The sequence below is a fragment of the Typha latifolia genome, chromosome 8, assembly GCF_019914945.1.
Source record: "Typha latifolia isolate L0001 chromosome 8, TyphaL0001v2, whole genome shotgun sequence".
NCBI lineage: Eukaryota > Viridiplantae > Streptophyta > Magnoliopsida > Poales > Typhaceae > Typha > Typha latifolia.
This window is the reverse complement of record NC_133093.1, coordinates 12,895,773-12,919,696: the sequence shown is the minus strand read 5'-3', so window position 1 is coordinate 12,919,696 and position 23,924 is coordinate 12,895,773. Positions and strand designations below refer to the sequence as shown.

The window sequence follows — 23,924 nt, the reverse complement described above, 5'->3', positions numbered from 1 at the left end:
AAAAGAGTGCCGTCGCGTTGGGCCATTCTCCAACGACGCGGAAAGCGAAGATGAGTGTCGCCTTGAAGGCTCTTCCAATGCAGGCTTGTTACGCACTGATTGATCTAGCGATGATGTTAAACGTGAGCTAGGGAAGAAAATGCAGATGCTGCGGCAGGCGATGCAGCTTGTGATCGTGTCGCTAGGCCCGGACAATAGGCTATCTATAGTGATTTAGTGAAGATAGAGTGATTTGGAGGAAGAATTCGAAATGGGTTTGGTGGAGGAATGACAATAGGTTTTAAAAAGCTATAAATTTATTGAGGCTATTTTAATAATTTACTAATTTTATTTTATTTTGTTGGCTAAATTGATGAGTTAATTTACTTATTAAAAGAATAATTGTCATTAGGCGTTTTTTAGAATGTCCTATAAAACCTAAGTTTAATTAGGGGGTGTAAGATGTAATCAACGCTAAAAATAAAAATAAAAAAACCTAAAGATAAAGTTCTCTTTAGTCCATTTATTACTTGATCCTTATCTACATAAATATGATAAGATTCCCGATTAGACTTGTAACATAATTAAAAATGTTAGATAGTACTTCTAGTGCAGCAAACCAGAGTTATAGAACCAGCGAATCTCGCTATACGACAATGGGATTGATAGAAACTACTTTTGTCTTCATAGGCGGTGACCATTTTAATAATATATCTTGGATCATGATATCTAAGTTCATTATTTATAACATTCTTTCTAGGATCTAAAACTCTGCAACCAGCTTTAACAGTATTATCCTTCGATATGTTACAATATACCAATAAATTTTGTCTTTGGCACTAAGGAATTATGCTGCATTAATTTAAAAAAAAAATTTCTAACATATGATTAGTATTAAGAAAGTTACGAGGTGAAGAGCACATTCTCTAGTCTCTTCCCCATTGATCGTTAAGCATATTATACATCAAAAAACACCACTATCCGTCCCTACTATTTCTCTCTCTCTCCTCCTCAGTTACGTATGCTTCCGCATTATTAGGTTATCTCGGTGGACTTCCATTTATTCCGTAGTTACAGAGTCACACCGTCTCAAGCTTAGCACATGTACATCACCGTCCCTACGGTCTCATCACCGTTCATCACATCAAAACGCCTCAACCAACGGCGGAGATGACGAGTCCTCCTCCTCGTCCGCCGCGTCCCAGAGGAAGCTCGCATACGACCCCAGCACATAGCTGTACGTTTAGCACCACGAAAGATCAACGGTTAGGAATCCCCCCCGGTAAAATTAACATCGGACGGTACAGAAACGCGAGAAGGGAAAAGTAAATAATGTTACCAGTCTTGCGGCGATGCTTCCACGGCTCTCTCGAAGTAGCCCTCCGCTCTCTCCTTTTCCCCCTGCGTCTCCCAAACCAACCTCCCGTACAGGGAGAGCACTTCTCCATCTCCTGGGCTCGCCAGTATCGCTCTCCCGTAGAATTCCTCCGCTTTCTTCGCATCTCTCTCAACCTGAAGGCTTCTTCCTATTAGATCAAGAGTTCAAGGAAGGAGGAGAAGAAAGGTAAGTTTCTCGATCTCTCGCTTAGTTTGTTACCTCGTGCAAGAATTGGCCGTAGTTTCGGAGGAGAAGCGGGTTTCCCGGGTCAGATCTGAGCATCTCCTGGTAGTAATCCCCGATCCGCCGGTTGTTATGGTCACCGCCCTCGCCACTTCTCCCTCCGCCTCCGCCGACCTTCGTCCCTTTCCCCATCCCGCCATTGGAGTACTCCTCCTCTTCCTCTGCTACCCTCGCCGGCCGATAGGTTCGGGTTACCAGATCCGCCTCCGATCTCGCCCGCAGGAGGAGGCTAGAGGAGATGTTGCCGTTCTCCTTCGGTCCGACGTGCAGCGCGAATGATCGAGGCGAGAGCCGCACGCTAGGGCTCCGCCGGAGGAAAGGGAGGCTTCCAGATCCGGATTCCGGTCCGGATCGGACAGCGAGCTCGGTCCAGGCGTGGAACGAACCGGACCGGATTAGAACCACAGCTCTCATGGTTTTGTGATGGTAATTTTAGTTGCATAAGTTTGTAGAAGGGCTCCTTAGCTGGGTGGGAGTATTTATAGGCGTCAGGTTTTTGACTATTCTTCTAAATGACGGCGTTACGAAACGACTTATGTCTTTGCGACACGTAGCGCGATCACGTGATGGGCAATGGCGGCGTTAGAGAAGACAGTCGCTTTTGGAGAGACGACACGTGTAGGTGGGCACGTGGGAGGGTCACGAGGTCCATGGTGAGGACGGCGTAGAAAGTGCCACGTCGATGGCGGGTTCCTTGTATAGGGCGGACTTTCTTTGCCGGTTTCACCTCCGTAGCTCCCGGTTTTAGGATCCAATAGCTGGGAAATTTCGACTAAACTGTTGTTTAGCTGTCGCGGTTTTATTTCTCGGCTTGTGTTGCAAGGTTGGAGTATAAAGACAACCTTAATATCTGCAGGTAAGAAAATTCTGCTCATAAAATTTCAAAAAGCGAAGGACGTTCTAAACTACTCGAAGCTCGAAATTAGATTCCAACTTAAATTCACCACTGGATTAATCTCAATCGAAGATTGATTCCATAATTACAGGATCACAATTAATCTCGAAAATGAAATTAAACTAATTACGTTTGATATATTAAACCTCCAGAAGCATGGCATCTGAAGTCCTTTCCTTAGGAATCGGACAGACCACAGATGGCACGTCATGCTTTATGTGTATGTCATATAGGAAACGCAAGTACGGAAAGCGTACACGGCGGGTATTATTCCCTGCTTTTCTGCAACAATTTACGTGCAAAGAAGAGGGTAATTCAGCTAATAGCTAGGGTAAAAGTTTAATAAAAAAAATTACTTCTGGGGATATTGAGTATTTGATTCCAGCCTACTAGTATCTCAATCCAAAACTATGGGTCGGTGATCCATAGTATTTCCATCCTTCGCGTCGTAACGGAAACCTAAGAAAACGATAAAATAAAAGGAAGAACCCAAAAGTACTAGTAGCTGTCGAATCTTGCGGACTCAATTAATCACCACAAGGGAAGTTCAGATCCCCTTTCCTCCTACATGCACTTTTGCATCCTATGAACTCAAGGGTACCTAGGGTTAAACCAGGAGACAGTGGTTGTTTTCAAACAAGAGGGGAGAAAGGAGTAGGAGCCCGAGCCTAACTACCAATCAGCTGGCCATTCTAAACGTAATAGTGTGCCATGTATCTCGTCACATGCATGCCCCAAGGAAGAGTTACTGTGGGGGCAGGACTTGTATGTTTTGATGATTAGACCCTTCATATTAATAGGAATATACGATCCATCTGCAGTACATGCTGAGCATTAGTGAATCAAATATCATAGAACCTTTGATTGATGGGGTTTCAAGTCCAGTGAATTTTCACAACCGGGGCAGACGCTGGTATTGAGAAATAAAGAAAGTTCATATTTAGGGTCACAAATTTACATCCATATGAATGTGCTAATGCGCTCCAAATTAACTAGGTTGAAAAATGGTGAGGAACAGCAAGTAACTTGAAACAAAACTAGGGGTTCCAATATGACGACGGATCCATAGTATTTATGTCACTCTCATCTTACAGACAAAAAGATCAGAACAATTGGTTCCTATTGTATCTAGGGCCTCCAAATAGTGGCCACAGGCAGGCGTCCCAAGGACTTTTGCTTCTCTCTTCCAAGTTCTTTGGCTCTTTGAAATGCATGCACCCAGGACCAACACTAGCATGGGTTCATACTGTTATGTTACAGCCTATGAATCCACAAGAGTGCGGTTGCTTCGAAAGGTTGCTGTCACACTAGTAGCTGGAAAGAAAACGAAAAAGAAGGAATATGAGAACAGGAGGACGAAGATAGCTGTCGGTTACGAAACCGACAAACGTGAGAGCAATGTAGAGGAAGACATGGTAAGTTCCCGAGGTGATATTTATAATGTTGAGTTGAAACAAGACTGTAAACGCTCGAAGAACAAATTAATTATTACTAACAATAAAGTTTTGCAATAATACATATTTGTATACTTTTTTCCCCAATCTAAAAGAAATGGGTGAGCTAGGTAAAGCTAAGTTCGACGTCGCCCTTGGGTAAGAAAGGGTGGTTCAAATTCCCTGCTGTTGCCGGGTCCGGCTCCGTATGCCAAAGAGAGAGGAGTGGTTCAAATTCACTGCCAATTTGAGACTGCTGCACTTTCCAAGACAGACTGCGATAAACAAAGAGACGGAGTGTGACATAATCTTAATACTTCCCACTCAGCAGTCAGCTCATGGATTAATTGAACACACCAACCACTCTAGTGGGCCTACTGATATGCCGCCGACCACGAAAAGTGTGTCACCCAAAGGCATATTACTGATTTAAAGCAGCTTGGTAGTGATTTTACTTATTGGAATGTGTGATCTAACCGCTTCTATGTCTTCCAGACGGATAATTAGAAATACATATATGAGACTGCTAAAAGTAACGGATAAAAACATTTCTTTTTCCCCGTTTTGACCAAGAAAATCAAATTGAATTTCTTTTCTTCTTTTTCATAGTCTATAAATCAATAAATAACGTCTGCTGATTAATGTATAAGCTCATCCCGCATTAAATAAGGACGGTTTGAAACATTTCCAAAGTCAACGTTCATGTGAAACTAGTTAGTGTATTGCAGCTGGTCCAAATGGAGGACCAGCTCTGGATTGGTCAATGCTATGATCTAACAGCTAGGATTTAGAAATGGTCACATATAATCCCCAATGGACTTTCTAGGAAAGAGTTCACTTAATAAGCTCATTAATCCAATTTCTTTTTAATTTTTGAAACGTCCAGCTGACTGGTGCCTAGATGGTGAACTATTTTTTTGAGAAAATTAAGTGGATGGCGAACTATTATTTCACCATTTCTATGATAATAAACCAAATCACCAATCAGCTAAATGTACAAAAATGACAGCTAAGAAATACTTACAAACTTCCCCAACAGAATCCTGAAGGCTACTGATGCTTTTTTGATCTTGAGGTTGGACTCGATGAGGCCATATCTTGATTGGATGTTCTTATTATAAAAAGGACTACTTCAAGCAACATACCACAGACCAAACCAAAGATGCCTCCAGCAGCATTCTGCAAAGATAATCAGTACAGTTATAACTCTTTGGACTGGAGAATTGTGCATGCTCATGCATTTTAGAAGTTACCATTACAGAACTATGGTTGAAGAGGGCTCTGAAAGCAGCAAATCCAACAAGATAGCCTGTGAACATTATCAACACAACATGTAGACCTGCGAAAGGAAAATTTAGAACTTAGATGTTTGCAATGTCTACATCCCTTTCACGTCTCAAAATGTAATTGCACTATGGGTAAAAAGGAAAACAAGACCTGATTTCATGAAGAAATTATCGAGCAAACACCAATTCAGGCTACTGTAGTTTCAGAAACTATGTTTGTGCAAGCAAATAGAATTGAACCATATAACTACTGTTCAGATATATTATTTGACCTTTTGGAATGCAAATTCAGCATGATACCCCCCGACCCAAAGCCTGTCCAGACTGATATCCAGCCACATATTCACCTCTAACACACAAGCCGATGCCTCAGATAATACAACCAGATGCCTCAATTAATAGATAGTTGATGTAGCATCATCAACAAGCCACTGAATTATCACGTGCAAGTAAATTCTATCTTGAATTATTGATACTTTTAATATAAAATTTACAAACTACAATTGTGTAGTGTTGACTTTGATCAGATGCTTATCTCCCTGCATCATTGATTTTAAAAAAATTCGCCTTAAAGGTCCCGCTTAGATGACTGCAGCACATCTCATATCATATTTTAATTTGTAGTTTGATTCTAAAACTCAAAATTATTATCGTGTTGATGAATTAGTGGATTTTAATAGCTTACTAGAATGCAGTAGTATATTGGTTAGTATTTCTTTTATTTATTTATTTTTTAACTGTCTTGGATTATGAGTGCCCGCCTAATGCCTAGGGGCTACATGATCTTTGTCCAACCATCTATCGCCTACAGTCTTTTAAAACCTTGCCTTGTATACACTAAATTTAGAGAAAAAAGGGTGGAAATACATTATCGTTGAACTGTTGAGATGTAGCATATTTGGCAATTCTTTTAAGCTTGTTGTTATTCTCATAATTTCCATATGAAAAGTAAATGCACAACTCTAGACATTAGAAGCCTGCATCACTCTTTCTATGAAAGAATACCGTTCCAATTTAAAAGGCAACCTTCAAAAGTTGCAACAAGTTTGCATGAGCTAGACCTATCCAAGCATCTAAGTCCTCACAAATCAACTGGCACTTCATGTAGACATGCCAGCAGTTCCTCTATGTGAGAACCCACTCTAACAATTTGTCAAACAAGGACCAAAATCATGATCCCTAAACCTACCTCCATAGTGAAATAGTATTTGAGGCATATCAATGCGCTAGAGATACAAATTTTGTACGCAACTATATGTAATTTAGACTTAACAGACATTTAGCCCTAATACATTATGTTTAAGTTCCATCCCAAACCACAATGTCTAATACTCAAGAAGAACAAGAAGTTGGCCAGATTAGAAAATGTTCAAATTACTGACATTTGGTGCACATAAAGCTTTCCTCGTGAAGAGGAATTTGATATTGTCCCTCTAAGTTTAAGAAACTAATCATCTCCGCAAGAAAATTGGATCCTTACCAGAAATGTTTATCCATTTTTATCTTCGTAATAGATTTGCTAGTCACCCTATTAGTTATCATGCATCTCCCATGAAAGAAATAGCGTATAAGAAAAGCTTACCAAAACCAATCTGATCCTTGTAAGAAGAGAAGGGCTCTGACTCCTCCTTCTTGGGTACGATGTCCTTCACCAGCTCCGCGTACTCTTTCCTCTCCGCCATCTCCGCGAGCTTCTTGAGCCTCGCCTTCAACTCCTCGCTCTTCCAAGATGGCACACGAAACCCTAGATGAGAATTCCAATATAGGAAAAGTTCCAAGAACCGGATCCGGATAGGGTTTCTTTACCTTCTCCCTGGGTTTAGGGCTGGAGAAGACGAATTCGGCACCGTCGAAGAGGCGGCGCAAGGAGGGGCGTGCGGCGGCTGGGAGGGCGGACCAGATGGATCGGATGGATTGGTAGGAGACGGAGCTCCGAGAAGAAAGAACAGAAGCGAGCTCTTGGAGCTCCGCGCCGAGGTGGTCGTCATGGTCGCCGGAGGCGGCCGATAGGAGGAAGGATCGGATCACTTCGTTGTTGGCAATCACGAGCCCCTCCGCCATTAGGAATTCGATCAAGATCGAGAGAAGGGAAAGGAGAAACCCAAGACGGAAACTATAGAACGTGGGCCGGATAATAAAGGCTTTATCTGCCTTTATTATTTTTGAGCCGATTAGCTTTTAGCCCACCTTAGTCCGATAGTTATGGGCTGGGCTGCCTTCTATAAAATGAACCTTAATCTTTAAGGGTTAATTACACCCAACCCTATAAATTATAGCTTATATTCACATAGAACCCTTCCTTATTTTTTATAACATTTCAACCCTCCCAGCTATCTATTTCACGCTAACGTTCTCTCTTTCTTTCCTTAAAATGAATGTAAAATAATTATTCTTGTTTAAATGGGTGTTTTAACACTACAAATTGGATTGTCCATAGCGATTAATTCAGAATTATAAGTATATATTCAAGCGAGTAGGCATTATTTTTTTCCATCCAGAAAAATTGTTGTCCTGATAAATAGAGCATTTAGTTATACAGCATCGTAGTAAATGGAAAGGGATAGAAATTAATCCGGCAGCAAGGATTCTAGGCAATTAATGAGATCCTGATACGTGTTCGTTTAAATCACAACATGTTTAACGATGAATATAAGAAAGAGTACACACAACCAGAAAAGTTTAAGGCTATTATCCCTGTTAATTGCTATGTGGATGATATGGAAAGACATTAATATATCACTACAGAGAATATTTTGAGTTATATTCTCCTTTTTTTTGATATTTTAAGAGCCCAATCTCACCGAAAATATTCCTAATCTATAGCCGAATTCTCAGCTCCTTTTAATAATAATAAAATTAAAAGAACAGGGTTGACTCCTCTTCTATTACACGTTGACTTAATTGGCATTTGGTCAAACGGTTGGCAGGCAGCCACGCGGGATCATTGAAGGATCATTCAAGTGGGTCATCACAGCCGATCACCATTAATTGCCACTCTAGCTGTCCAATTTGGTATGGTGCTCTACTCGATCAGATGGCTGCGGTGTAATGTACCCTCGGCTGCTTCTTCCTGGAAGTTTCTAGATTTTAATATCCATAGGTTCATTTATGCATCTCCCCGTCCAAATATAAGATAAAATTATGAACAGTGCTGTGCTTAAAGTTTTCATGCTCGGTCCTAATATCAATATTACAATTTGCTTGTTAAGAAAAGAAAGAAAAAATAAACAATTTTGCTTGCGTTGATATTTTTTTAAACACAAATATATATATATATATTTTTTTTCCTATGTCTCCAAATTATGATTTAATTGACTAGTGTTACAAATTGTACATTTCAATCCAGTAGACTTTTAATGTTGAATTTCCTCGTTCCCCGGGTCCAACTAGGTTCCTTGAGCCAAATATTATTTATTTCCCCGGGATCGTTTCCACTCCTAGGTTTATACAAACTTCATCTGGCTACATAAATCCAACCACGTAAGGAGTAGTAAAGAATTCCTACAACTTGAGCTTTAGGGAATCTGTGGTTGTACACGTCCCTTTTGCAATCTAATCCACGAAAGCTCGCAATTTTCCTTTGTATAATATTTTTTCTTTGGACCATGACCCACGGGGATTAGATTAGTAGATACGAGCAACCGGTGGCCAAGAAGCATACTTTCCTACCGAACTCCCCCCTTCTCTCATCAATGTTTTCTCGCTCTTCTTTCTCTCTCCACGCAGCTAACAACCACCTCTTCTCCCACCTATCAATTCTCACACACCCTTTGAATGCGTTCCCTTCTTTGCCACCCCTCCTTTAATTTCCCCTCTATCCTCCTCCCCTTTAAATACTAATCCCCTCTCCTTAGTATCCTAACCCTTCTCAAAATCTTCCTCTCTCTCTCTCTCTCTCTCTCTCTCTCTCTCTCTCTCTCTCTCTCTCTCTCTCTCTCTCTCTCTCTCTTATCTAATGGCTCCTGCTTCTGCCTACTTGAGCTCAAAGTCCGTATGCGTCATGGACGCCTCCAGTCGACTCGGCCTATCACTAGTCGAGAGACTCCTCCAGAGAGGTTACTTTGTCCATGCTGCTACTTATAACCATGGTACTTTTCATACAGCTCTTTCTCTTGTCATATTACGACATATATGGCACTAATAGTTTATGGATATTAACTACTGGGATTGATCAATTGTTGAAATGGTTCTTATGCAGGCGAATCGAGTGGGATACTGAAGAGGTTATCGAGCGAGAGCAAGAGGCTGAAGCTATTCAAATCGGACCCTTTCGACTACCAAAGCATAGTGGACGCAATGAGAGGCTGCTCTGGTCTCTTCTACATGTTCGAGGCTGCCCAAGACCAGTCTAGCTTTGATGTGAGTTAGTAGCTGGAATTAACCTCGTTAAGTTAACAAATATAGGAATTAACGAGAGGGAGGGATGAATGGCAGTTGTCATGAGTTGGGCTAATTGATGGCGATTGGCACAGCTAGCTGTTTCCTCCTTTCCCGCTCGTCTCTACTTCTACTTTGCATTAATGGCGTCACATGGCTTTTCTTCTTCTTCTTCTTCTTCTCTTTTTTTTTTTTTTAATTTTAAATGTCGAATTTTGCTATTTAGACCCTGAAGGAAATTGTATTTAATCGTGGGTTATTTGGTGCAGGAGTTGATGGTGGAAGTGGAAGTGCGAGCTGCGCACAACGTGCTGGAAGCCTGCGCGCAGACGGAGAGCATGGAGAGGGTTGTCTTCACGTCATCGGTCACGGCGGTGGTCTGGAAGGAGACGCGTAAGTTAGCGGAGGACCTGGATGAGAGGGACTGGAGTGAGCCCAATTATTGTAGAAAATTTAAGGTATTATTTTGCTTAAAAATTTATTACGTCTCCTAATTAATTAACAGTTTAGCACTCTCTGTTAAAAATTCTGGAACTAGTCTATGCAATTAAATAGCATCCAACCACTAGAAAGCACCATTATATATATATATATATATATATATATATATATATATATAAGATACATCACAGTTTGGAAGGTTTGACCCGCAAATTTTATAATCAACTAGTTCAACATTCGACCAGGTAGTTGAGGTTGGATTAACTCCATTTAGATTCTTTATTAATATATAAGATTATATGTGTGTAGACCCAAGATAGAGTGTACGTTATTGGAGGTTTGACATGTCTCTGCCGCAATTAATTAATTTTCAGTTGAGTTGCAACATCGTGGTCGAGTCGACGTCGCTTCTTCTTGATGCAGTTGAGATAATTACTCTGAGCATCGGTATCTCCATTTATAGACGTCGCATTCAGTGTTCTGACCGTTTCTTTGACTTATTGACTTAGCTCATAAATATTTTAAAAAGTTGTCATCACGATACAACCTCAATTCTCCATCAACGTCATTAATGCATAACTACACCAACATTTTGTTTTTATAATCTCAAAAAAAAAATACCATGTTATTATTAGTTAGTTAGTTCACGATTTTTATTAAAGTATTTAGTTTTTTTAGTCAATAAAAGTAAAGTATAATGGGCAGATAATAATTTGAAATGCCCTCTCACGGTTATTTTTTATTTGCAAATTGATCCAGCTGTGGCATGCTTTGGCGAAGACTCTATCAGAGAAGACAGCATGGGCTCTTGCAATGGACCGGGGCGTGGACATGGTCTCAATCAATGCTGGGCTCATCACCGGGCCGGGCCTCTCGGTCGCCGCCCCCTATCTCAAGGGTGCGCCGGAGATGTACCAGGACGGCGTCCTAGCGACGGTGGATTCCGACCTCCTCGTCGACGCCCATATTGCGGTCTACGAGACGCCCGGCGCCTACGGCCGTTATATTTGCTTTGACAATGCCGTGTGCCGACCGGAAGATGCTGTAAAGCTAGCCCAAATGCTGTCTCCTTCCTCTCCTCGGCCTCCTCCAAGGTATTATATCCATAAGCTCCCTAAATTATAACTTTATGAAAGAAAATAAACTCAAAAAATTAGAATTTGTATATATTATTTTTATTTATTTATTTTTTATTTTTTGTAGTGATGAATTGAGGGTGACCCAGCAAAGGATTCAAAACAGGAAGTTAAACAAGATCATGGTGGAATTTGCCAGTGGGAGGCATGTGGATAGGGATTAGGAACAAGAGTTCTGGAGATTTATGGTGATGACGTTCTTTATAATTATAAATTAAACGGCCCATGTATAAATACTAGGGGAAGTCTAAGAGGTTTAGCAAAGAAAGAATTTAAGCTCAAGTGGCTTTATTCTTTTTAGTTGGTCGCCTGTTTACCTTCATCAACAGAGGTGAATAGAAAGATATCAAGTAAAGCTGGAGATTGGAAGAAGAACAAAAAATACAACAATTTGTTCTTTATTTTTATTAAGTCGACCTTACAATGTTTAAAGGATTCAAATGTTCTTCACTTTTAATTAAATTGAGTTCCATTCTATGAAAAGGAAATGGAACTATAGTCTTGCCTCTCTGTAATTTATTTTTTAAATAAAATAATTATATGAATACATTAAGGATGACGACGAGTAATTAAACCATATTTCAAATATATATTGTGAAGGCATAGCAATAACCTACAAATTTAAATCGGACCTATAACTTGAGGCCCAGCCCGGATCCGAAGAGCTTGGCTGGGCTTTATGGGCTTTGGGCCGGCCCATCTCTGTGTGTGTTAAGTCCACTTTACCCATGTATCAGATGCTTTCTAAGTTTTTTTTAAAAGGATAATTACCCTACATTTGTGTTATCGGCAATTTATTTACTACTAAAGGAAAATACGATGGTTTATTATAAAAAGAAAAGTTTTATTAGTAGGAAAATAGTACACTAAGTTTTCTATCTTAACTGTTTAGAAAACGTGTACGTAAGCCACTAAATAGTTCAGTAATTACTTATAGGATAAATAATTAGGATGGTAAATAGTTAAAAAAAAAAGAAAAAAAAAGAGGTACATTTTGGTCAACAACTCTTAATAAGTACTAAGACAACTGCACATGGAAGCAAGCAACCTTTGACTGCAGCGGATGGAGACGGCGAGGAAAGCAACATGTTATCTTTCAACCAACATATGTGATGATGCATAAGTAGGACCTAATTGGAGCGGATTCTCTGCACCGCTGGTTGTACAAATTTCCACTTATTTTGCAGCAAACTCATCATTTTTTAGTCGTCTTTGGAGTTTGGAAAACTTATCCTTTTGCCATTGAGAGAGACACACCATGTGAGAGGATTGAGCAATGAGCTCCCAATTCCATCATACTTTCCCCTAGTAAATCTCCTCTTGAGAGATAATCAAGCCCCATTCTTCTATTTTAACATCAAATTTTGTTTTTGGCTATATTAATTTTTAACCCCCCCCACCCAAAAAAAAAAAACATTTAGGAGGATCAAATAATTTTGATCCAAAAGTACAGAAGAAGTCTTAATTGAAACGGTCAAAGGAAGTAAATGGATCAGATTCTTGAAGTAACAAGTCAGTAAAGTGGTCAAAAAGGGCGAAGGTGTTATCCAAAACAAGTTACAGCTTTCTGTGACCATTTCGAACAGCAGCAGTAATGTAGGAAGATTCCAAAGAAGAAGAAGCTGCATTTAGAGTGACACAGGAAGTGACTAATTAGAACAAGATAATAACTTTATATTCAATTGGACATGCATTCTGGGACCATGCCATCCCAAAGAACAGACAGTCCATGATGGAGTAAAGTTGTCCGCAAGCCTCGCATTACTATAGATGAAAGCTTCAAACTGTTACAAAAGTTTAAAGAGCAAAGGGAAGTGGTTGCATATTTGGGAAATATAGGTGTAAAAGATTGCAAGAAATCGAAATGCAAGCATAAGCTGCTACTGCCCACCAAAAAAACAAAACAAAAACAAAACAAAAGGAGAGAAAAGGATGTAGTACCTACCCATGTGATGCCTTTAATTATTTCTGGAGACATTTGAAACTTTGATCATTCGATGCTTCTGTTGACTTTTCATGAAGAAGATGGAGGATACCACATGAGAGGTTGGGCTACATGTAGGGCTGACAGTCCTATCAAGATGCTATATTGGCTCTTACTTTGTTGATATGCATATTATGCTTTATTCAATTATGCACATAGAAAGAGATTAAGCAAGTCAACCAGCAACCTGCATGCTCCTTTATTATTTTACAGTTCTTTGTTTATTTGAATTCTTAACCCATGGTAGTTGAGAATTTGAGATAATTCTAATATGACAATGGCAAGGATTTCATATGCAGGGAGTGTTTGATTCGTCAATTCAGAGTAGTATGACAAATAATTGCATTTATAAGTTTTAAGGAACAGAGGTTTCAGAATATGGCATCCCTCTTCGCAACCCAAATCAAGGAATTTACTTTCATCGGAACATGAATGGATTGCTTAATGCTCGTCAAACATTAAATATCACAAAAGGAAAAAAAAGATTGGAGATACATCTCTGATACAACAATTATGTTCCTTCAAATTTTTCTTCTTATGATGGGCACCAAGTAGAATCAGCAAGGATCAGAAACCATGCATGAAAGTGAGTGACAGCGCTCGAAGCATAACACCATTAAATCATGAAGTACTTCTAGAGAGGCTGCTCATCTACGTCGTGCAGTGAGTTTTCTTCTTCAGTAAGCTTCCAAATTTCTTCAGCAATGGCTTCTTCTTCCTTTGCTTTTGCTGCTGCTTGGGTGGCGCCGTTTCCCTGCTTTCCATTTTCTCTAGGGACAATCCATTTGTCTGGTTGAAAATACTATCATCCACATTTGACTCTTCATCTACTGATTCACTCTCATGTCCCCCTTCTTTGGACAAGTCATTCTCTATGATCTTGCTGCTCTCCCACATTTTAATGTCGACTATAACCGGCTCTTCATCAGCATTTTCTTTCCCATTCTCCTCTAATCGATTCTTATTGTCCTTGTGACATTCCTCAACTTCCACTGTGAGTACCTCTGACGTTGGTATCACTTCTACTTCCTCATACACATTCTCCGCTGGAGGACTGATTGACTTTGGCAGTATGGTAGATTTTTCAGCCTCTGTTAATGCATCATTTTCCTCAGCTTTCTTGGCTGTGGCCTCTGAAAGCAATGCAGAAAGCTCATCAATTTTAGCTAAAGCAGCGGCTTCCCTAATTCGCAGTTCTTCATTTTCCTGAATTATACTTTGCAATTCATTCTCTTTGTCCAACAACCTTTCTTTCAACCGAAAACCCTCAGCCTTTGCTTCTTCCCCAGTTAAGTTGGTTTCCACTATCTTAGATTCAACTTGTCTCAGCTTGTTCAGCAATTGGGATTCGTCCTTCCTTGCAGCTTGTATTTCACGCTCTGCACCTCTTAGTGACTCTTGTACCTTATCCATTTCCAATTTGATGGCACCCATCTCTTCTTCTGATTTATTGACTGAACTCATAAAAGAAATCTCTTTTAAATGCCAGTCATCTTTCGAGTTTTTGGCTTCTGCTTCCAATTGTTCAACAGTTTTCCGAAGGCAAACAGACTCATAATTTGCTTCATCGAGCATTATCTTGTAACTTTCTTGACACTTCTTCACAGTCGCCTTCAGTTCTTCTATCTCAGATTGGGCATTCTCAATCTCGGCTTGTTTTTCCAGAACTCTTTCTTGTGCTTCCCTTGTATCACATGATACCTCGTGCAAGGCAGAAGCTAAATCTTCCATTGCTTTTTTAATTTTCTCTCCGTCATCTTTTGTAGCCTCAAGCTCTATGAGAAGCTTGTTCCTCTCCTCCAACATGCTTTCAATTTTTGAAGTTGCTATCTTCTCATTGTTAATGGCCTCCATCTTTGCCTCCTCTGCAGTTTGAAGCTTTGATTTAAGACCTTCAATTGTTGTCTTCAATTCGAGTGCTTCTTGCTGAGCTGCATCAAATTGCTGACTAGATTCATTAGAGCCTTCTTTATGCTTCGCCGCCTCAAGTTCCAATAATTCTACCTTCCCTTTAAGATGGCTGATATCAGAATCTTTATCTTGCAAGAGAGCACTGGTCTCTTCCAGTTTTTCTATCACAGAGGAGAGAGACTCGTCCTTAGATTTATTAGACTGATCAAGTTCCTGCAGCCGAACTTCCAACAGCTCTACCTTCATTTTCCACTCATCTACTAACTGGCCTGCATCTGATTCGGCCCTCTTCGCATTAGCAACGTCAATCGTAAGCCCTTCAATCAAAGTTTCCATCTCGGTCAACTTCTCCTCGGCTGCCTTTGCTTTCTCAAGCTCAGCTTTGAGCATTGAGACTTCAGACTCCAACCTCTTAATTATATCTGCTGCCTCCTTCGCTTTACTCTCCAGCTCAGAATCAAGCAACACTTTCAGGCGGCTTACTTCGGCAGACAGGAGCTCCACCTTCTCTGCATTGAGCTTAGCAATTTTTATCACATCATCAGCATGGCTCATTGCGGTATCCTTGGCATCAACACTCTTTGCCAGCTCATGCTTGACTCGCTCAAGCTCTTTGGTTGTCGCAATGAGTGCTGCAGCATCCGTAGTTTGTTTCTCTTCAATGGCTTCCAGCCTCTTCTTCCATTCCTCTTCCTTCTGCTGGGCGGCATCAATGCTTGCTTGCTCCAATTCAACAGCCCGGAACTTCTCAATCTCAGATGTCTCTTCGGCTCTCCTCTGAGCCGCAAGAGCCTCCTCAAGCTTCTCATTTGTCTCATCAGTCAATCTCCTCGCATCCTTCAACTCCTCGAGCACTTGGGTCTTCTCCTTCTCAATCAAAGTCAATTGCTCTTTTGCCTTCTTCAGGTCTTCCTGAACTACAGCCAATTGTGCCTGTAGTTCTGACGGCTTCAATATTTGTGATTGCTTCTGTGATAAAAAAAAACCAAATTCCACAAGATGGAGTGATGCAGTGAACCAAAACTGGTAATTAAAGCAGATAAGAACATATCAAAAGTCTCGTTCTCTTACATCAGAAGGGATATTGATCCTAGGTGTGATCTTAGGTGACCGTCGTTCAGCAGTGCTTTTCGAATCAACTGAGGCAGGCGATTTATCGAGCGGAACACGGGCATTATGCTGAGGTGAAGCTGAATCATGGTCTGACTTCGTGGGTCCTGTCTTGCTTAATCTGGCAACCCTGGGAATTAGTGGTGTGGTTTTGGTACTTGAAGGTGGTGTACTTTTGTTACTCGAAGCTTCAGATAAACCAGATCTGCTTGCGAAATCCCAAAGTTAGAGACTTCCCGCAATCACACACAAGATCCATCGCATAACAACAGAAAATATGAAGGGGCCCAATACAAACCAAGAAGCAAATTTGGTTGAATCTAGGGTAATTCAATATAAACAAGCCTCATAGTGCAATGAAAGAATATAGAGTCCTGAGCGTATAATGAAAAAGGCAATGTAGATAACCACTATGAAGAAACACAGCTCAAACCAAGCTAAGATCAAGGATACCCAGTAAACCAAATTGGAATTTAGACCCAGAAGCTAAACGAGAACAAACCCATCCTGCATTGGTTCTAAGAAAAACAATACCCCAAAAAGATCTCTCTTTTTTTACACAATGCTTACGGAAATCCTCGAAGAAAAGCTGAAAAGATCCCAATTTTGCATTGAATGAATGGAAATTTAAGCAGCAAGGTAAGATTACTGAGCAGAGTAGACGTACCTGGACTTGGAGGCCAGCATCGTGGTCGCAAAGGAAGAGCAGAGGTGGGAATCGGTAGCGCAATTGCCGACAATGCGATTGCCGGAAAAGGATAAAAGGAGGAGGAGGAGGAGGAGGAGGGAGAAAGGAGGAAGGAGGACTACTAATTATTTTAGCTGCTCCAAAGAAAAAGTTGTAGTCGCCACGAAGAGTTAGTTGTGCTGCAGTAACGTAGCACAATACTTTCTTTATCTCTCTTTCCACCAAGAGAAGGGAAGAAAGAAATATTGGTAATTTGCATTTCACACCTCATTTTATATTAATATACGCAAAATAGTAATATAGTCGTTTTTACATTTTTATCCTACATTTCTCTTCTTCTTCTTCTTCTTCTTCTTCTTCTTCTTCTTCTTCTTCTTCTTCTTTTTATTTTTTATTTATAGGGAGTTTATTTTGGAAACAAGGGCCCCATGAATATCCAAATAACGATGTGATCCTTCGAATCCTACTTCACCCAATTGATAGGATATTTAGTCCATGAGAAACACAATTGATAGGATATTTAGTCTTTGAGGAGGTGGTGTTCTCAAAAAATTCCATCTCCTTTTGTTCTTTTTTGACTAGTCAACCTTTCGAACTCAATCGATCCTCTGCAGCCCAGAATGCAGGAAGTTACTGCAACCTGAAAATTTGGCCTCTTTGATTGGCTTCCGCATAAGTTTTGTTAACTAATTACTATTTGATTCCTTTTGATGGAAAGTTGTACTCATGGATTTTTGTCACTAACCAGGTACAGATCTAAAAGAACAACCCAGTTAGCTAAGTGTTTCACTGATCCATAGTACTCCAAGAGAACAGATCAAATAGTACTTCATCTGGCAGTTTATAACTCCAATCTCAGCTGTAGATTGAAACATGACAAGAATTTAGTCAGCATAAAAAAATTATCATTTCTCATAATCCACTACAGCATAACCAGTGCACAAGCCTCCAAGAATTGAAATTATTATAATTTGAGTACAAGAAAGCAAGTCTTACCGTCACCCTTAGCAATCTAAAAGGTTTAGATAAAGTTTATATGAGTTTAGAAATGAAATTTGTTAATTGCTACTGCCATAACTATGATTTCACTTTTGAGATCTCTCTTCCTCCACCTTCTCTGCAAAGGAAGCAAGACAAGAAAACATAAAAGCTAGCAAAGAAGGCTGATACAAACATACATAGCATAACTTTTTTCTTGTAACCATATAGTTGCCTTTAGTCCATTTGAAGTGGAGGTCATGTTGCTTTCCTCCTTTAAATCTAGTTGACACTAGATTGTCCCGCTTATATATATATATATATAACTAAATCTTGTTATCACAACCAAACACTTCATATAAATGGAACATTCTTTTCTATCATAGTTATGTATTTATACAGTAGAACTTTGTCATATATTATCCTGATGTGATGGATTCAAGTCATGAAGTATGAATGCATTATGAACTGGTGTGGGCTTTATAACATGTGCTCAAAGAAGAGATTGAGCTGTTATGTTTGATCCTCCTCATGGCAATAATGTAGTTGCTCCACATCATACAAAGCTATCATCTCTACCTTCCATATGGCATGGCTGGATGTTGATGTCACCAGGCATGTGCAACATGAACTGCCTCTGTTAACCTCTCCTTTTCTTGTTTAAGATATATTGTTGTCTAATGGTGGTTAGGGATTAGATACTCAATTATTGGACACAAGGTCATATAATTACCTTCTAAAGTAAGTTACTGCAATAAAAATATTTGCATATGATGCATTAAGTCAACTAATCACTTGGGTTAATTGCAGCACAAGCAACCTGGGTTAGCATTTAATAGACGACTAATGCTGCAATGCGTGGCATACCTGTGCAATTCTTATGCGGCTCTGGCATACGCATCTCAAGAATGACATTAAACTACCCCTCTTGTTTGTTACTATTCTAAAATTTTAGTGAAGCGCAATATTAAACAGTGTCCTTTAACAGGCCCTTTTCAAGAAAGAACCTTATAAAGTGGAGGAGGTATTAGTCAAAAGAAGTTTAAATTACGAAGGTAAAGACTAGACACTGAACGGTCTACAATAATACCACACACAGCACATATGCCTATTGGAGAATTAAAGGAAGATACTAAGGAGATAATAGACCGAAGCAAGTAAATTATCTAGATAGTGGTGTTCTGGTCATTTGATTTTGAGAGGCGTAAGAAAGAATAGGCCCTAATGGATCAAAGATGTCAGAGCCAAAGCATGCCAAGCTGATGGAGGAGTTAAAAGTAGTCCATTAATAGATCAAAGATGTCAGAGCCTCACATGATGAAATATGTAACTCTTAAGAGCATCTCATAGGTGCATGGTTTGTTGTCATGTCCAAGAATCTCTTTAGGTCACCTATATAGAACATAACCAACTTCATTAAATTATCTGAATTGAGATTTTAATGACTAGCTCCATTATTTATGAGAATCTTCTACTTAGCTACTTTTAAATTGTTAAAGCATTTTAATCTTTCATAATCTGTTTTTAATGCTTAAGATTCACTGTGCAAATACTTTCACATTTGACATAGTAAGTAGCAAGTATTTAGCCTGCAACAAAGTTTACATTCAAATCTGGATGTACTATGATTACATGTCATAATAACTACATCACAAAACAAGGACATAAAATAAGTGTCGACTGCTTAGTGCTCAAATGCAAATATGCAGACGAACAAAAGAGATAATCTCGGGTGCACTCTATGATAAATCTTTAGATAGGCACTCGAAACTATTGCACGCATCGTAGAACAGTGAAACCAATTAACACATGCATAGCACAACAGTACATTCAAACAAAACCAAATAACAAATACCAGCGCTGGAGTAGGTTGTCTACTTTTGGCTATTTTTCTTCTTCAGCAGGCTCCCAAATTTCTGCAGCAATGGCTTCTTCTTCTTTTGCTGTTGCTGTTCTTTCATGAGCATATTTGGTCCATTATATACATCCTCGGATGGCAAACCATTTGTATGATCAGAACTGTCATTATCCATCTTTGAGTCTAAGTCATCATCCAATGACTCAGCCTCATGGTCCCTCTCGGCCAACAAGTCCTTCTCCATTATCTTATCACTTTTCATGTGAACTTCGGCCTTTAGTGCTTCATCTTGTTCAGCATTACCATTGCTATCCTCCTCTTGCACGTTCATCTCATCCTTACAGGACCCGTTGGCAGTTTCTGGCTTTGGTTTGTCAGTTCCACCAACATGTGTATTCTCCACTGGAGAATCAACTAAATTCAGTGGAAGTGTGGGCTCTCCATCACTGTCAGATTTCTCCCCATTTACCTCAGTCTTCTTTTCTCTGGCTTCAGCAAGCAAAACAGATAACTCATTAATTTTCTGAACAGCAGCCGCTTCTCGAATACGGAGGTCCTCATTCTCCTGAGTAATGCTCTGCAACTCGTTCTCTTTGTCCAATAATCTTTCCTTTAACAGCAAACTCTCAACTTTTGCTTCTTCCACAGCTTTGTTGGCTTCAGTTCCTACAGATTCAACTTGCCTCAACTTATCCAGTATCTGTGCATTATCCTCTTTTGCAGCTTGCAAGTCATGCTCGGCAACTCTCAGTGACTCCATTGCCTTGTGCATTTCTAGTCTCCCAGCAGCTATTTCTTCTTCTGATTGTTTGCTTGAACTTGCAAAATTAATGTCTTTTGAGTTCAACTCCTCCTTGTAGTTCCTGGCTTCTTCTTCCAATCTTTCAATAGTTTTCTGGAGGCAAACTATCTCATAGTTAGCTTCATCAAGCATTACCTCATAACTTTCCTGAGTGTTCTTCAAAGCCAACTTGAGATCACCTATCTGAGCACGGGCATGCTCTTCCTCAGTTTCTTTTGCCAAAAATCTTTCTTGAGCTTCTCTTGCTTCAGAAGATGCCTCATGCAAGGCCGCAGCTAGATCTTCCATAGCCTTTTTAGCTTTCTCTTCTTCGTCTTTAGTGGTTTCCAGCTCACTGAGTAACTTGCTCCTCTCCTCTGACAGGCTTTCAATCTTTGAACTTGCAATCTTCTCATTGCTTAGAGCCTCTAGCTTTTCCTCCTCTGAAGTTTGAAGCTTGTTTCTTACAACTTCAATAGTCGTCTCTAATTCAAATACTTCTTGCTGCACAGCATCAAAACGCTGACTTGATTCATCAAGATCTGTTTTGAGCCTAGCCACCTCAAGCTCCAACATTTCCATCTTCTCTCTAAGAGCAGCAATTTCTGATTCTTTATCTTTCAATAAGGTACCATTCTCCTCCAACTGTTTTGCAATGGAGGCAAGAGAATCTGTCTTGAACTTTTCGGACAGATTAGCTTCTTCCAACTGCACCTCTAATGACATCACCTTGTTCTTCCACTCATCCACTAGCCGGCCTGCATCTAATTCAGCCTTCTTCGCATCAGCGGACTCGGCCCTGAGCTCTTCAGTCATTGCTTCCATCTTGGTCAACTTCTCCTCAACTACTCTTGCTTTCTCAAGCTCACCCTTCAGTACTGCAATTTCAGATTCCAACTTCTTAACAAGCTCGCTAGTTTGATTGGTGTCACTCTCCTCTTTGGAATCAAGCAATGCTTTTAGTCTGCCGACCTCTCCTGAGAGGAGCTCCACCTTCTCCGCATTTATCTCAGCTATTCGCATTGCTTCATCAGCATGGCCCAATGCAGCATTCTTGGCATCATTATTCATTGTCAGTTCATGCCTTAACCTCTCAAGCTCTTTTTCGGTGGAAACAAGAGCTGCAACATCAACATCGTGTTGGTTTTGGATTCTCTCGAGATCCTTCTGCCATTCCTCTTCCCTCTTCTGAGCAGCATCAATGCCCACCTGCTCCAATTCATCAGCCCTGAACTTCTCAATCTCAGTGGCTTCTTCAGCTCTGTTCTTAGCCACAAGAGCCTCCTGAAGCTTCTCATTTGCCTCATCGGCCAATCTCTTAGCATCCTTCAGTTCTCCAAGAATACAGTTCTTCTCCTTCTCGATAGAAGCCAATTGCTCCTTTGCTTTCTTCAGGTCCTCCTGCACAAGAACTAGCTGTGCTTGCAACTCAGATCCCTTCACTTGGCGTGGTTGTTTCTGCAATCAAAACCGAAACCAAAAATAGTTTCTTTACTAAAACTGGTAAGGAACTGGGACAGAAAGTAGATTGACAAGGCTTTGCTTATCTTACATCAGGAGTACTAATTTTTGGTGATCGTCGCTCAACGGCAGGCTTTGAATCAACTGATCTTGGTGATCGATCGACAGAATGGCGCGGATTTTGCACAGGTGAAGGTGAATTGGCCTCTGATTTGAGAGATCCTGCCCTGCCCACTTTCGAAACCCTAGGGGTTTCTGGTGCCCTTTTGTTATTTGAAGCTTCAGATAATCCAGATCTGTTCAAATCCAAATCTCAGATCTTTTTTGCATAATGAACATAATCCTAAAGCGGATCGGGAAGCAAATTCCAAAAAGCACTTGTTAATGGGAAGAGAACCAATTCAAATATAAAAGAACGAGGATACCCGGTTAACAAATTGCACTGTTGTACTTTAAAAAAAGCTTAAAAAAGCCTCAGGATGGAGAAAAAAGAACTATTTTGTTGACAAAAACCCATTCTAGGTTGGAGACATGAATCCAGGAAATAATCAAGATTGCGACACTGGATCGGTGTTTTTCCCCCTTGTTTTGTGCACATAAAGGAAGGGGAAAAAAAGAGAGATAGAACAAACCCATGTGCAAGTCACACGCAAGATCAAGGAAATGCAAGTAAAATCGCATCTTGAAGGGTAAGTACGAAATCTAAGAGTAATGTTTTTGCACAAACATAAGAAAAGAAACGAAAATTTCACGAAATCCAGGTGCAAATCCCATGCAAGATCAAGAAAATCCAGGGAAGATCACATCTAGAAGGCAAATAGGAAATTTAAGAGTAAACCCAACAGATCTAATGCGATATGATGACTCACTTGGACTTAGAAGGCAGCATTGTCGCCATAAGGAGAAACGAGAGAGAGAGAGAGAGACGCAGAGCCGAAGTGGAGTGGAAAAGTGGATGCGCAGAGGAAGATGTGGTGAGTGTGGAGGAGGATACAGAGCGAAGGTAGGTAAGGAGGCGCTTGTCACCGAAAAAAAGGGGGGGGGAGAGAGAGAGAGAGAGAGTAGAAAAATATTGAGCTGGCCGGGAAGTTGAGCAACTGCAGTAGCCCACGAACACTTTTTTTGAGTAGAGAAGTACGGTGAGCGTAAACGGGGTCGGATAGAAAATGGGTTAACGGGTAAATTTTGCTAACCCTGATCTGTTTCGCCTTCTTTATAGTCGTGACCTAGTTGGCTAGTTATATACAATTTTAGGATTTTAACCGGTCAAATCTGGTTTTGTCATGCGATCCGATTCGGACAAGATTTTAAATTACCTCTGGATTTAATAATAGATTTGAGTTGAAAACATATATGCATACGCTATCTTCGTCGTCGTCGTTGGTGACGAAGCAGCAGTTGAGAGCGAAATGTCGTCCGCATCAATTAGTTGGCATGGAAGGTAATAGAAGAAATTAGTATTTGCTTGTCCTCTAAATAAGCACTTAACTTGAGAAGGAATATAAGTGGCAGATTCAAATATGATCTCAAGGTGGAAACCATATAATAACGTAGAACGGGAAAATATAAGAGATGGAAAAGGGTGTGGGAAGGGGTTGTATATATCTCTATCTATCTATCTGGTCTGGTCTTTAGCGAGAGTTCTAAGCGACTTCTTCTGTTTGCTTGTACACTCTCTCTTCTGAGAGACGATGACAAAATATGCTGGGAGAAATCGAAGCACTTTTTATTATTCCAAACGAACTCCATGGAAGATGGGCCACAGTTGGTGAGCCATGCCACCACCACTGTGCCAAGGGCTTAAGAAACAAAAGAAGAAAAGCAGAGAGTACTCAAGTTCAACAGATAAAATAAAAATGAAAAAACAATGGATCGAGGGATTAAGAGAAAATGAAGCATCTTTCGCTTACAAAGATACAATCGAATAAGCACAATCTATATCTGAAAGAGAACAGATTAACATTCCAAGTGGATTGCAACATTCA

General features: G+C 40.2%; 4 protein-coding genes across 6 annotated transcripts; 1 reads left to right on the top strand and 3 right to left on the bottom strand.

Annotated features, from left to right (window-relative positions):
- Nucleotides 1-804: 804 nt before the first annotated feature.
- Nucleotides 805-2,071, bottom strand: LOC140794099 (uncharacterized). Of its 2 annotated transcripts, none has more exons than XM_073145964.1 (3): nt 1,577-2,071; nt 1,319-1,491; nt 805-1,214 (listed from the first exon to the last, which is right to left on the bottom strand). In XM_073145964.1, the coding sequence occupies exons 1-3, from the start codon at nt 2,012-2,014 to the stop codon at nt 1,124-1,126; spliced, it is 702 nt and encodes a 233-aa protein (XP_073002065.1). In that variant the 5' UTR covers nt 2,015-2,071; the 3' UTR covers nt 805-1,123. The 2 variants fall into 2 exon arrangements, with proteins under 2 accessions (XP_073002065.1, XP_073002064.1); XM_073145963.1 differs by having other exon boundaries at nt 1,319-1,505; nt 1,577-2,059.
- A 1,340-nt stretch (nt 2,072-3,411) lies between these two features.
- Nucleotides 3,412-7,347, bottom strand: LOC140794100 (uncharacterized). Of its 2 annotated transcripts, none has more exons than XM_073145966.1 (5): nt 7,021-7,347; nt 6,797-6,935; nt 5,182-5,267; nt 4,953-5,107; nt 3,412-3,809 (listed from the first exon to the last, which is right to left on the bottom strand). In XM_073145966.1, exons 1-4 carry the CDS (start codon nt 7,273-7,275, stop codon nt 4,979-4,981), a joined length of 609 nt encoding a protein of 202 aa, XP_073002067.1. In that variant the 5' UTR covers nt 7,276-7,347; the 3' UTR covers nt 3,412-3,809; nt 4,953-4,978. The 2 variants fall into 2 exon arrangements, with proteins under 2 accessions (XP_073002067.1, XP_073002066.1); XM_073145965.1 differs by lacking the exon at nt 3,412-3,809 and adding an exon at nt 3,909-4,203 and having other exon boundaries at nt 7,021-7,346.
- Nucleotides 7,348-8,866: 1,519 nt separating this feature from the next.
- Nucleotides 8,867-11,727, top strand: LOC140794130 (cinnamoyl-CoA reductase-like SNL6). The gene is made up of 5 exons (XM_073146006.1): nt 8,867-9,302; nt 9,413-9,573; nt 9,861-10,049; nt 10,792-11,126; nt 11,236-11,727. Exons 1-5 carry the CDS (start codon nt 9,170-9,172, stop codon nt 11,330-11,332), a joined length of 915 nt encoding a protein of 304 aa, XP_073002107.1. The 5' UTR covers nt 8,867-9,169; the 3' UTR covers nt 11,333-11,727.
- A 1,862-nt stretch (nt 11,728-13,589) lies between these two features.
- Nucleotides 13,590-23,074, bottom strand: LOC140794401 (uncharacterized). Its single transcript, XM_073146412.1, has 6 exons — nt 22,809-23,074; nt 22,031-22,235; nt 19,718-21,936; nt 16,841-16,987; nt 16,135-16,378; nt 13,590-16,032 (listed from the first exon to the last, which is right to left on the bottom strand). The coding sequence occupies exons 1-6, from the start codon at nt 22,835-22,837 to the stop codon at nt 13,804-13,806; spliced, it is 5,073 nt and encodes a 1,690-aa protein (XP_073002513.1). The 5' UTR covers nt 22,838-23,074; the 3' UTR covers nt 13,590-13,803.
- Nucleotides 23,075-23,924: the final 850 nt, after the last annotated feature.